The sequence below is a fragment of the Penaeus vannamei genome, unplaced genomic scaffold (genome assembly GCF_042767895.1).
Source record: "Penaeus vannamei isolate JL-2024 unplaced genomic scaffold, ASM4276789v1 unanchor4896, whole genome shotgun sequence".
In the NCBI taxonomy this organism is placed as follows: Eukaryota; Metazoa; Arthropoda; class Malacostraca; order Decapoda; family Penaeidae; genus Penaeus; species Penaeus vannamei.
Genome location: NW_027217875.1, coordinates 1 through 13,889, shown reverse-complemented (window position 1 = coordinate 13,889; position 13,889 = coordinate 1). Strand labels below are relative to the sequence as shown.

At 33.2% G+C, this 13,889-nt stretch overlaps 1 protein-coding gene across 1 annotated transcript; it reads left to right on the top strand.

The window, feature by feature from the left end:
* Positions 1 to 1,436: 1,436 nt before the first annotated feature.
* On the top strand, positions 1,437 to 12,881 carry LOC113814327 (regulator of G-protein signaling 10; the record flags this gene model as incomplete). Its single annotated transcript, XM_070120372.1, is given in 2 exon segments — positions 1,437 to 1,601; positions 8,756 to 12,881. Coding segments are annotated over 2 exon segments (378 nt in total), but the record flags the coding sequence as incomplete, so codon positions are not given.
* Positions 12,882 to 13,889: the final 1,008 nt, after the last annotated feature.

Sequence of the window (13,889 nt, the reverse complement as noted above, 5' to 3'; positions counted from 1 at the left end):
TTATCTATCTTCATTCTTCCTGTAATACAGTTGAATATCATAATCATGTCTCGCCTTTCCTTCTTTCTTCCAAGGTAGTAAGTTCTAATTTCTGTAGTATATCTTTGTAACTCAGATCTCTTAGAGTAGGTGCCCATCCTTTCTCCGCTTTTTGAACTCTTTCCAGTTTGTCAATATCTTTTTTTTATTGTGGAATCCATACTACTGCACAGTACTCAATATTTGGTCTTATGATTGTTATAATGATCTTCTTTACCATATCTTTGTCCACATACACGAATGCCCTCTTCATGTTGGCAATCAGTCCAAACATTTTATGGACCTTTTCATTTATATGGTCATTTGGTTTTAGGTTTCTATTTATGATTATCCCAAGGTCTTTTCCCCTGTCAGCATTGTTTAATAGTGCGTCCCCTAATTTATATTTGAATAGTGGGCGATTTCTACTTTCTCCAAACCTGACTACATGGCATTTATTGCTATTGAATTCCATTTTCCATGTACAACTACACGTGAATAAGTTCTCGATGTCACTTTAGAGGCATTGGCCTGAGACGTTGTCTGTTATCCTTTTTTATATCTTTGCGTCATCTGCAAACATATACAGATAACTACCTGGGCTTATATTTGGCTCTAAATCATTGACGAAAATAGTAAACATAGTCAGCGCCAACACCAATCCTTGAGGCACTCCGCTGGTTACTCGTCGCCGTGTAGAATGCTTCCCACTAATTACAGTCCTCATCTGTCTTTCATGAAAAATGTCTTTCATCCATGCAAGGAGTTTGCATTTCACTCCACCTAGGTGCTCTAATTTCCATAGTAGTCTTCTATGAGACACCTTATCAAAAGCCTTTTCAAAGTCTAAGTACACACAATCCACCCAGCCGTCTCTTTCTTGTAATATTTCAGATACTCTATCATAAAAACAGAGATTTGTCACACATGACCTTCCTCCTCTAAAACCAAATTGTTTATTTAATATAATTTCATGTTCTTCAAGCATTTCAACCCATTGCTAATTATTCTTTCTAGCGGCTTGTATACCACACTAGTTAACGAAACTGGTCTATAATTTAGTGGGTTTTGTTTGTTGCTGCTCTTATATAAGGATGTAACATTGGCGAGTTTCCAACTTTTTGGTAGTTTACATTGTCTTAGTGAATTTTGGAATATTAACAATAAAAGAGTACATAGTTTTTCGGCACATTCCCTTAGAACCCAGTTAGAAATTTCATCTGATCCCTCGGTGTGTGTGTTTGTGTGTATATGTATGTATTTTATTCATTTTTTAATGTATATTTTCTTCTTTTTTATATTTATTTTTTTTTTATTGATAGACATGGCAGCCTCTTGAAATGTATAGTTCCCCAGGTTTTTTCAATTAAGGTCAATAACTCATACCCATTGGTGAATTATTAATACATGCATTTCAGGATCCTGATGGCCTGAAGGCATTCAGGGCATTTCTCAAAGAATCGGAGGTGGAAGATGGTGAGCTCACAAGATATCTTGACTTCTATGAAGAGGTTGAGAGTTACAAAGCAGAATTTAAAAGACTAGAAGAATCAGCAAAAGACATTTTTGAAACATATCTTGAGGTAGGTAATCCATGCATCCTTGTCGCTGGGTGGTTGATAATATATTCATTAGTAATGGAATGAACTGTAAATAGTTTTGACTCAAAAGAGGAAGAATATGAATACATTTAGCAAGATTATGTTGAAGAGCTAGATTACAGAGCCCATGAAGTTTTAGACATTACAGATGCACCCATTACAGAGGCTTGTTTGATAACCCTAAGAACTGATTAGTGCCAGTGTACAGAAGTTTTTAAATTTTTGTTACCATTATTATTTTTTTTTTACTGTTGACAGTGTGTGAGCAAGATCAGTGCTAACATACCTTACTTCTGATATTTTCATCTCTCACTTTCTTGTGCTTATTTAGATCATGCTTGTGAGTAGAGGCATTAGCATCTCATTTCCATAGTAGCAGAAATAAGGGAAGGAGCTCTAGTGTTATATATTGCATCCCCATAACAGAATGATACTTGAGAGAGATATATGTGATTAAGGCAACAAAGTAAATACTGCTTTGTTAAAATTGGTAATAATGGCTGAAATTAGGTTTGTTTATAGTTTACAGAATATTTTGGGGGTCTATATATGTACCTAATTTATTTTCTGAAGCTGTGTCATGCTGTATTGTTCAACATGAAAGTGTATGGAATTGGTAAAAATCTCATTGGGGGAATTACCACTCCCTCCATACCCTGTGTGTGTTGTACTGGTACAGCAGTTAGCATGTTGGACTAGCAATCTTGCAGACCTACGTTCAATCCCACACCCAGCCATTCCTTACTCATTGGGGGAATTTTAGAAGCAAAATAAAACAGACAGTATGTCACAGCAAAGAATATCCATTTTAACAGATGGAATTAAAACAATCTTTAAATATTTGATGACTAATGGCCTCATACCTTTTGTGCTTGGTGCAACCTTTTAACATATTCAGACCCTCCCTTTGGAGCATTTACCATTGCGTAACCTTTTCCTCAAAGCAAAATTAGGGCAATATGAAACCTTTCTAGACTTCAGACTCTGGACAGTACATGCTTGGAATTATTTTGGATATGTTAATTAGTAGAAATTAAATCATATAATACAAAAAAAAAAAACACATTTAGGCTCTTGGTGACTTGTTTTGTTTCAAGCCTATGGAAGTCAAAAAGCAAACTGCAGCTCCATGAATTCCAATACATAGTAAGACTTTAGTTCAAGTTAGTCTTTCGATAACTTTGAAGCAGTATAAAGCATAAGATTATACCTGCATTATGAGCATACAAGTCCTTTCACCTATTATTAAATTTAAGACAGTGGAGCTTCACTTGAAGTACATCTTCCTTTGGTTTGAAATCATATGGGCATTGGCTGCCATAACAATTATTTTTTTTAGCATTTTCCCTCTGATATGCTTACTAGCTTTCTCTCTCTCTTTCCTTGTTTCATCTTACAGTATCATGATATGCCTTATTGCATTCTAGTGTATGAGTATTTTTTCTTACATTTCTGTCTTGTCTTTCTCCATACATCAAGAGTGTCAAACATGCAGGCTACAACTGCTGCACTCCTATGTGCGGCCCGTGGTATATTTGCTTACAGTCAGCCATTTTACATTATTAATTAGGCAAGTCCTTTGTTTTTCAAGGTTATCGCTCACACTCTTCAAGTTTTTTCTATTATTGTGTTTTCGTAACGAATGAAATAGCCCAGGGGTGTCATACTCATGGTATGTGGGCTAATTGTGTCGCCTGGGATGATCATAAGTGGCCTATGAGGTGACATGAATAATTATTAAGGGGACCGTCTGGTAATTTTTTCGATTTTTCGATTTTTCTTGCCAATTTTGATGAAACACACCCTTTTATTTAGACCCTAGTGAGATTTTTTTTTTTTTTTTTTTTTTTTTTTTTTTTTTTTTTTTTTCAAAATTTTCCCAAAAATTTTTTTATTATTAAAAAAAAAAAAAAAAAAAAACGACAAAAAAAAATGAAGTCCCCCTTTGAAAATTTGCTATTTTTCGTCAATGATTTCTGATCCAGGAAAAAATACACAGGCTTTTCCCTAAATCTCGTGCTTGTTGCAAGCACTTTTTTTCGATTTCGATTTTGAAATAACCGACTGAGATTTTTTTTTTTTTTTTTTTTTTTTTTTTTTTTTCATAAATGTCATCTTTACAAGAAAAACAGAAAAAAAAATGTAAAAACTAAATGCAACATGCACTAGATTTTTTATTCAGCTACAAAATGAGCCATAAAACATTTTTTTTTTCGGACTAAAATTGTGTCTAAAATCATTGACGAAGACTACAAAGGTAGTGTTCCGATATATTGGCATTTTTGGGTTTTCGTACATTTTCATAGCTGTTTTGGTATTAACAAAATTAGGTATTAGAATAATCTTCCTATAACATAGTCCCCTATGATTTACCTTCATTGCGAAGTATTGTGGAAATTCCTAGCAAGTAATAGTATCTCACTACACAACATTTGTTATAGTAGGGTCACAGTGATTTGTGGTGTCTATAGGCCTACATTGACCATTTTTTAAATTTTCTAAAAAATCCCCCCAAAATCATACAGCCATTCTGATTTCATATCTGAATAGCACAATCCTTCAACTATAATATACGGAAGCCAAATTTTAAAAGTCGACTTTTTTTTTTTTTTTTTTTTTTTTTTTTTTTTTTTTGTGAATAGATTACAAAGATGACTGTTTGAACAGTCCAAGTAGGCCTATTTTTTATATATGTCACTTTTTATAAGAAGCAATTGAAAATATTGCAAAAAGTAAATGCAACAAGCACAAGATTGTTTATTAAGCCACAAAATGAGCCATAAAATGTTTTTATTGGACCAAAATTGCGTATGCCAGAGCTTTCGTAAGTTATACCGGTATCATATCAAAATGTCGGTATATGTTCATTTTTTATTTTTTACAGTATGGATAACAAATGGTATGTGAAATACTTCCATATAATATAATCATGTATCATTTCCCTTTATAATGAGCTATAATGGGGATTTACAATATATAAAACTGGCCTGAAGCCTCCTTCATGGCAGTATATATACAGTGACATATCCATCTTTCTAATACATTCTATATAGTTGTATTTGTGCAATAGTTGTATCTGTATGTAAAATCACAAGAAAAATATCGATATATATATCAATTATCATATTCGTCAGAGTTTAGTGCTGGCGGGGGGAGGGGGGGGGGACGTGTGTTAGGCTAAATTATTCTTGGCAACCGAGGTGTTGTCGAGACGGGCAAAGACCGAAGTACCATTCATGTTCGTTGTGGTGGAGGGGACGCACGGTTTTGCTCTCGCCTGCCTGTTCCTTGCTCTTGCTTTGCCTGCCCAAATAATAATAATAATAAAAAATAATAGTAATAAAGAAAGAAAGAAAGATTGCGCGCCACGGGTGGCACTCCCTGCCCTGCTCCCACTCGCACCACAAATGGCGCGCCCCGCCCCGCTCGTACCACGGATGGCGCGCCCAGTCCTGCTGAAGGCTCTCATGCAGATACAGATCAGTACCATGTATTTGATGATCTTTTGTTTATATATATTATTTTATAAGGTCATCAAATACACAGTACTGATCTGTGTATACGTGCATATATATATATATATATATATATATATATATATATATATATATATATATATATATATATATAAAACGTATATGAATGTACATACAGATCAGTACCGTGTATTTGATGACCTTTTGTGTATGTGTATTGTTTTTTTTTTTTTTGTATTTTGAGAGATTTTCCGAAAATATTGAGTAGAAAGTCTTTTGACCGAATGATGAATATAGGTAAAAAATACATCTTCGAGCGGGTAACTCGCATAGGCTAAAAGTACCCCCAATATATATTTTTTTTTTTTTTGGGGGGGGGGGTATTATGTTCAAGACATTTTGCTGAAGGATGAAACTGACGAAATATGATGCAAACAAAAAAAAAAAAAAGTTTTTCTAAAAACAGCATATCATTTTTCGTGAATTTTATTAAAAAAAAAAAAAAAAAAAAAAAAAAAAAACATTTGGTTTCCATTTTTTTTCTTTTTCCTTTTTTTCTTTTTTTTCATAAAAAATGCATGTTGGTCTCATGTTTTGTAGAATTTTATGTGCTTTCTAAAGATACTCTTTTTTTTTTCTGTCTATTTGTTACGTCACAATTTCCAATTTTCGAAGGTAATGTGAAAAATCACAATATTTTCGTGGTATATCTTAAGTGGCAGCAACCACCTTAGAAATTGCAGGGGGGACTTCAAAATTTCAGGGGAGACTTGGGCAGTCAGAAACTCATTGAAAATGCATTTAACTCAAAATCGACAAATCCGAAGATTTTTGCCGAAAAATGACCAGACGGTTCCCTTAACCTGTAAGATTGTAATTGCCAGAAAGGAAAATAACATGTACAATTTGTTACCATCAGTATCACTTTTTAGAATCTGATAAGTAAAATTAACAGTATGTATAAGTACATAATACCAGTTTCAGTAACGTAAACCTTTGTTGGCCCTCACGATTGTAGCTAAAGGGAAAATTGGCCTGCAAAGGGTTTTGAGTTTGACAGTGTGCCATACATCACATGCAGCATTCAGTACAGAGTATGTATTATTTTTCTTTCTTATATTTCCATTGCATCTAATCTCCTTTCAACATCATACACCTTATTACTATTTCATATCTGAAGCATCAGCATTTTCATCTTCTGCTTTATATCTTGCTTTACATCGCTTGATTTGATTGTTTCACTTACATTGTTTGCAGTTTCTTTATGTGCTGTTGTTTACAGATATTTAGGATTTTCATAACATATTCAATTATTATCCAGTGTGTTTATGTTAATCCTATAATCTGACATGAATTTTTCCTCAGGATTGGCCCATTTTCCAAAGGTTTTGGGACTACATGATATTATTACAAGGGAGTTTGCTTTATATTTGCTTCTGTTTTTCACTTACTGTATTTTTCACCACATACAACACTTGCATCCTGTGACATGCAAGTTTCTTTTGGGCAAGACCAGTAAATGCCAAAAATTCTGCAATGCCGATTTTCTTTTCCTGATATACTTTGAACTCCATGACATTAATAATGTACTTACCATAAGTCTGTAGCCTCACCATGCCACAAGATTCAGTAGTGAATGGATGTGTTGTAACAACCACTTTGGTTCAATAAAATTGACTTTGTATAAACAACAAATCTGTGGTTCAATAAAATTGACTTTGTATAAACAACAAATCTGTGGTTCAATAAAATTGACTTTGTATAAACAACAAATCTGAAGGAAATAAGCAAATCATATGGAAGCTGATATTATGTGAGAGTCAAAATTCTTTGAATAAGTTTCCAATACAATAGAATTTTTCCCCCCCAAAAAAAAATCTTACATCCTATGGCATGCAGTGTCTATGTGGGACAAACTACAGTATGGACTTTGTCACTTTATTATGTACTTTATTTCTAGCACAAACTCATTGCATCTCCAAGCTGGTTTTGAGCACAGTAGCTTGTGCTAATTTTTTTCCTTTGCATAATTAAGTTACTTAGAGTATACATGTTTTGAGCAGGATCTATACTATGCTAAAGCAGAATATAGAATGTAGATGTGATTATAGGTGAAGTTTATTGTTCTATCAATTTGGCTTTTCCAGTGGTTTCTGCTTTTCTTTTGATTGAAGAGGATCTAGTATTTCTATTATTTGTTTAATGCATTTTTTCTCTTCATTTATATTTTTTAAGGGGGGAGGAGGCGAATGATATTAAAAGTATGATTAGTAACATCAGTAATAATAGATTTTGTTGTTTTAATATTTATCTTATTTGACTTTGTAGATATATTCCGCTTTCACCTCACATGGCAGTCATAAACTGTTATGTATGTAGCTCAAATATTTGCTGATAAATGATATGTATATACCATTTGTCTTTTAAAAAGTGAAACCAGTAAATCTTGTGGAAGAGGTGACATTTATTTATTTATTTATCAGTAGTTCTTCATTTTGCTATGATTTTCATCAGAAAGGTTTATATAGGGATGACAAATATGGCATAAGACTAAAAAAGCCTTAGGATTTTTTTGTATTAAAAAAAAAAAAAAAAAAAAAAAAAAAAAAAAAAAATATATATATATATATATATATATATATATATATATATATATATATATATATATATATATATATATACATAGACACACGCACACGCACACGCACACGCACACACGCACACTCGCAAACACACGCACACACGCACACTCGCAAACACACGCACACACACACATTCATACACACACACAACCACACACGCACACACGCATATATGCTTGCATTTCGTTACTTTTAATGTTCAAAATATGGATTGGATATGTAAATTAGAATAGTAGTCTAGTTGATGTATAACTTATTGCTTTGCAAATTTTATCGTGATCCATCATCTTGTTTGGTTTTGCACGCTGTTAGTTTTCACAAAGTCAATACTATGTCAAATAAGAGTGTAATGTGATATTGTGGGTTTTAGAAGTTCTTTTCTTGTTTTTTTGTGTGTCATTGATAATAGACTAGCAACCATATTTTTGAAAGACGTGTTGGGCCTGCCCGATTTCCTCTCATGTCATTGCACAGCTTATTACTTAGTTGACCCATTAATGCATGTACATATATGCTATGGTCACTGTGATTTCAGTTTTGATTTTCTTCTTCTTCTTACAGATAGATGGCTCCACAAAGAGCATAGTCCGAGTTATTTACTAGTCCTACCCATCTCACCTCTATCCTTTTCTCGATTTTTGGAAAGTTTACAAAAAAATATATATTAGTAATGGTAATCATATCAGTATTGATACTGAATGGATTAAAGAAAATTCCAGGAATAGGGAAATTAAGTGAGGTCATTTAGGGACAACTAGTTGACTCCTTGGTGCCATTTATTTGTAATCAAAATTCACAAAAATGTACAGTGGACAGTGCATGTATGGCACCAGTGGGTTAACATTACTAGTTACATAGTGTTTTAATGGCATGGGTGAATGATGTAGCCCGATTCATGTACCATTTATTTGTATTATTATTTTGTTGTTTTTCTCTCTCTCTCTTTTAGTTTTCCATTCCAAGTGACCAAAACCAGCAATGAGAGATGTGTTGACTTGCTGTCCATTTGTTTTTGCAGGATGCTGCTCACCAGGGAATTATTTTGCAGGTTGGGGCTGACAAGGAGGTGGGAACGGGGGGAAAGAGCGTGGAAATTGGGGACAAGCTTGAGGATGAAGGATTGGAAGGTGTGCAGCTATTTGACGAACCACAGAAGAAGGTCAAACAAAAGCTCGCTGATGGACAGTACATCAACTTCTGCTCACACCTGAAGGAGAAATACAAGTTATAGCACAAAGCACTTCACTCTGCAGGAAAGGTGGCTACCATTGTTTGCAAAGATGTTTTTAATTTGTAACTGAGATAAAAAGTTTATTGTCCCTTGTATATGATTTTGGTAGTCCCTTACAAAAGAGTGAATAATGGCTGAGGCATAAGAAAACCAAACAAATGAAATAATGATAATAAAAAAAAATAGATAAATAAAAGTGAAAAATATATTTTAAAGTTGTTTTACCAATGATTTAGAATATTAGATGACATTTTTATTCCTGGTGTACTTAAAAGGTAATAGCCTGAATGCAGAAACGTTAGTAGGGAAGAAAAGGCACTTGGGCATGTTTGAGTTATGGTCAGTAGTGTGAGCCAGTTTATAGAATATGAGTGTAAATGTAAAGGAAAAGGGAAATAGTGATAATGATAGATCACACAAATATTGTAATGGCCTTATTTTATATGTAATTTATTTTTTATATTATAATTTTATATGTAGGTTGCTTAATTTTTGGTACCCTGCATTTTTTTTTTTTTTTTTTTTTTTTTTTTTTTTTTTTTTTTTTTTTTTTTTTTTTGTACCTCTGTAACAGTCTCTCATAAAGGGTAAATCTTAGTGTGGGTATGGTAATGGAGATTAATTCTTTAATTCTGCCCTTAAACACATTTACATTGTGTATCCTTTATCATATATATGGTGGCCTCTACATTTCCACCTAGCAACAAAGGGGGTATCCCCTTGTACCCATTGGAATTGCCATGACATGTATAGCAGTCTAGCAGCATGGAATTAAGCATTGGCGAATGAAGCTTGTTCTCTTAGATCCGTAGATAATACTATAACTCAGGGCTATTGTTTTTTCTTTAACTGATTTGTGAACCTTTATGGATACTTTTAAAAAGGAAGGTTGATGATTTCCATTGATAGTTGTTAGTTGAGACATCTTACTTTTATCAGTAGTCCTCGTATTTTTTCATCAATGAATTATTCCTACCTAAAATCAACACCTTATTTTTTGCACAAATGTGATAATAATGGCCTTAGAAGTAGGAATGGTATGGCCCCTATATATATATATATATATATATATATATATATATATATATATATATATATATATATATATATATATATATATATATATATATATATATATATATATATATATGTCTGTATGTATGCATGTATATATCAGTCAGGTTGAAATGATGTCATGAAAATGCCCATGTTTACTGTAGAACAATTTTCAACACCATATTTTGAGAGGGACTGTCTTGTCTTGTCAGCTTGTACTTCAGTGATGTACTTTCCTTAATATTATGACTGCCTTATAAGTACTTAATAAGAAAAATAGACCTTATTTTACATGTGATGGAATGCTCAAGCATTTAGGAAAAATTTTCTTTTCTCTCTTCTTTCCTCTTCCAGAAAATGTTAGTCTTTTGCCACAATCATCTTCTTTTGCTTGCCTCATGATTTTTCTTAAAATAAAGGCAGTAGACTGTTACTGTGTTACAGATCTTACTGACTGTCTGAATTAGGTAAGCACATTTTTTTATCATATTTCTTTCCATTTGTTAATACAATTTTTCTTGGCTGTCCCTTATTTTTCCATCCTATGGGCACTTATTTTATATATTTAGGACTTTGCGGTATGCAGTATCAGTAGGTTTCAGGGGTAAAATAAGTTCATAATTTTGATTATTATTTCACACTTTAATCTTGAACTTCTTTTATGCTTTTATAAATGTAAAGCATCAACTTTAGTGACATTTGTCAAGCCTGCAAATTTATGTTCAAATATGAATTAGGTGCTATGTGTAGTTGTGTGAATGATCTCATCTGAATAAATGCTTCAGGACTTATGTATCACAAGTACTTCTATTTTAGGTACCAGGTTATTTCTTTTTTGTTTCTGTCTATAAGGATTATCTCACAGGACTTAAAATTCTTGTCCCTGGTTGTTGAGACACTGTGGCTATAGCTTGTGGCCTGATTTTCCAATCAAATGGCAGGAGTTTCCCCAGGCATCACTATTTGGGGTGAAGATGCAGACAAGAGAAGAACATGGGAATCTGATTAAACACCAAACATTGGCTGTGGGAAAAGTGCCTCCCTTCTCCCCTTCTTTCTCTGTTTGAAGAGGGAAATCCAAAAGCCTAGATTAGCCATGAATAGCATGCTGAGAGAGCCCAATATCCAATATCCAGGATTTTAAGTCCTATATTGTAGGCCTGTAAGAAAACAAGATTTTTGTTATCAAATGACAAACTTTATTCATATGTTTGTGTGGAGATCCTTTATTGAATAGTATGAGTATAGATTATTTAATCTATAGAATGCTGAAACTGGAAAAGTAGTATTGACAGCAATTTTGTTTTTGTGAGGTTGGTTGGAAATATCTTGAAAAAGGTAAAAAGAAAAAAAAAGGCACTTTAAATTTAAGATTAAACAATTTAAATTTATTTCCCATCTTTATGTAAAGAAGATTTTCAACTTTAGCTGTATTCTCTGAGGAAAATCAGATTATTCTGGTTGACCTTGTATTGAAATTTTAATTACTTAGTTTTATAGTGACTTTTGCTTTATCCTTTTTGATTTGCATTGATATGTTTTGAAGTACTGTTTGAAGAATGTACATTGTCCTTGATGTTGTTGTTTTTTTTGTGTGTGTAAAATGACTTACATAGTTGTTGCAGTAATTTGAATTTTGAAGGCCAGATACAAATATCTATTTTTACAATGATTATGTAAGCATTTTCTTAGATTTTTAACTTGCAACATGTTTTGTCTTGAGCAGGGAAGCATGACAGTTATGCTTATACTTTTACAATGATATTTTTAAAACCATGTTTGATGATCGTAACCATATTTATATGTGTTTATTATGAGAGTAAAGAATTTATACAGTATTAAAAATAGGAAAGGATAAATTGTAAGTAATGTTTTTTTTTTTTGGTAAAACTTGAATTGATACATAAATGTTACTGATAGATTATAAAAGCTTTATTATTTTTTTAATCATTGAAGACATTTAGAACATATTTAGAAAGATAAACATCTTCAATGAAGCTGTATGGAAATTAACTAAGCTCTATATTAAGAAATGTGGTAAATTTCTTAAATTTACTTAGCAAAGGTCCAAGAAATGTATATGAAATATTGTGAAGAATTGTTGCTCCAGTAAAATTACATAAATTATGTAGTTTGTACCTTGTTGCTCTAATATGCTATTAGACAAAATACAGCTTGGTGTGTGGAGTTTGAATTTAATGGTGGCTGTGGTTAAGCTTGTGTGCATTCTTTTGTATTTGATCAATGTGTGAGGTGATATTTTTGCTTGTCACACATTTAAGACAGTGATTTGCCAGCATGAGCATTATTCGAGCAAGTTGTAAATTGATACTTTGTATAATTGTGTAAATCTTGCTACTATGATTTCTTCACACTTTTGACACCTATTATTATGAACCACGACATTGGATATAGGCCATAAAAGAAGTTGTTTGTTTAAGTTTCATAAAAGGATTGATCAAATGAGGTAATGTAAATTATTTATGTAGTGTTATATGCACATGGATGCCTGAAAAGTAAATACAACACAGCATTTGATATTAGTATTCATGTATTATAGTTCTGTCAGTCCTCTAGAACATAGGGATTAGTTACTAACATTAAAAGTAGACATATTTTATATAACTGTTATGTTTGTTGTTGTAGTGTCATGAGGAAGTTATTTGACTGATGAACACTTATGATACAAATTCACTTATTAGTGTGGATATTTTATATCCATACTTCAGTTCACAATTAATATCAAGGTGAAGTATGGAGAAAAAACAAGAAAGAAAACACAACAAAGTGAAAAGTGATCCAAGTTTGAGTTTCAGCTTTAGTCAGTTGTACTGAAAAATAAAGTTTTTCATAGATATGGATTGATTTTCCTTGCACATGCTTATCTCTAGAAAATTCGCAGTCATTTAATGTATGTTTAAGAATAATGTTAGAACTGTTTTTTAATGCACTAAAAGCTATTGAAAATTACTATTGTTTTATTTATCAATAGTAATTTAGTGAATCTTAGGAAGTCGTGGCTTGGGCAGATCGACCAAACCTGCCCTGAAGAACTAGAGATGGGCCAAGTCCCTGCTTGGCATCTAGCCACGATGATTTTAATGTTCACATTAGCATGAAGTCACTAGACTCAATTAAGGTTTCATTTTGTTATGAGTACAATTATACTAATATGTTCTGCATATTAATACATATGAAAGAAATTGGAAATAAAAACGATGCAGTTTCTGGTGAATGCACAAAACTTTATCTTTGAATTCCAACTCATTCTGGGGCACCATTGTAAGTTTTGTATTTGATACAGCACACCATGAACCAATGGGAGATCCTGTGACAGAAATGTACCTAGTCAAAGATTATTGATCTAATTGCAAGCTTATACTCTGTGAAGTGTGGTACCTCATTTCTGTGAATTTAGTTGTGAGGTAATACATGATCATATGTCCAACACCTCCCCCAATCCCTTGCCCATTGTTGTCATGGTGGGGGCTTAGGAGACGGAGACTGAGGCCCAATGTAGGGATCTCCCCTGCCTAGGGCCTCAGCCCTCGAGTCAACTAATTTTGCATGGTCTTTTCCCCCTCCACCTTTTTGTTTCCGTCCCTTCTCCAGCCCCTTCTAGTATCTACTTCCTAAGGTGTAAGAGCTGTGCTGAAAGAATGAAAGGCTGACTCTGTGCTAGTCCTGAACGGCCTGCAGGAACCATGGGCACAGTACTCCCGATTTAGTTGTCTAGCCCTTACCCCTGTACATAATCAAGGCTTCCCATGGCCAGTAATGAAGATGTAATACTCTTATTATGGGCAATGAGGCTTGCCCCTTTATCAAATAGCCCCACCGGGTCCCCGACCCCAGGCTCTTCTTT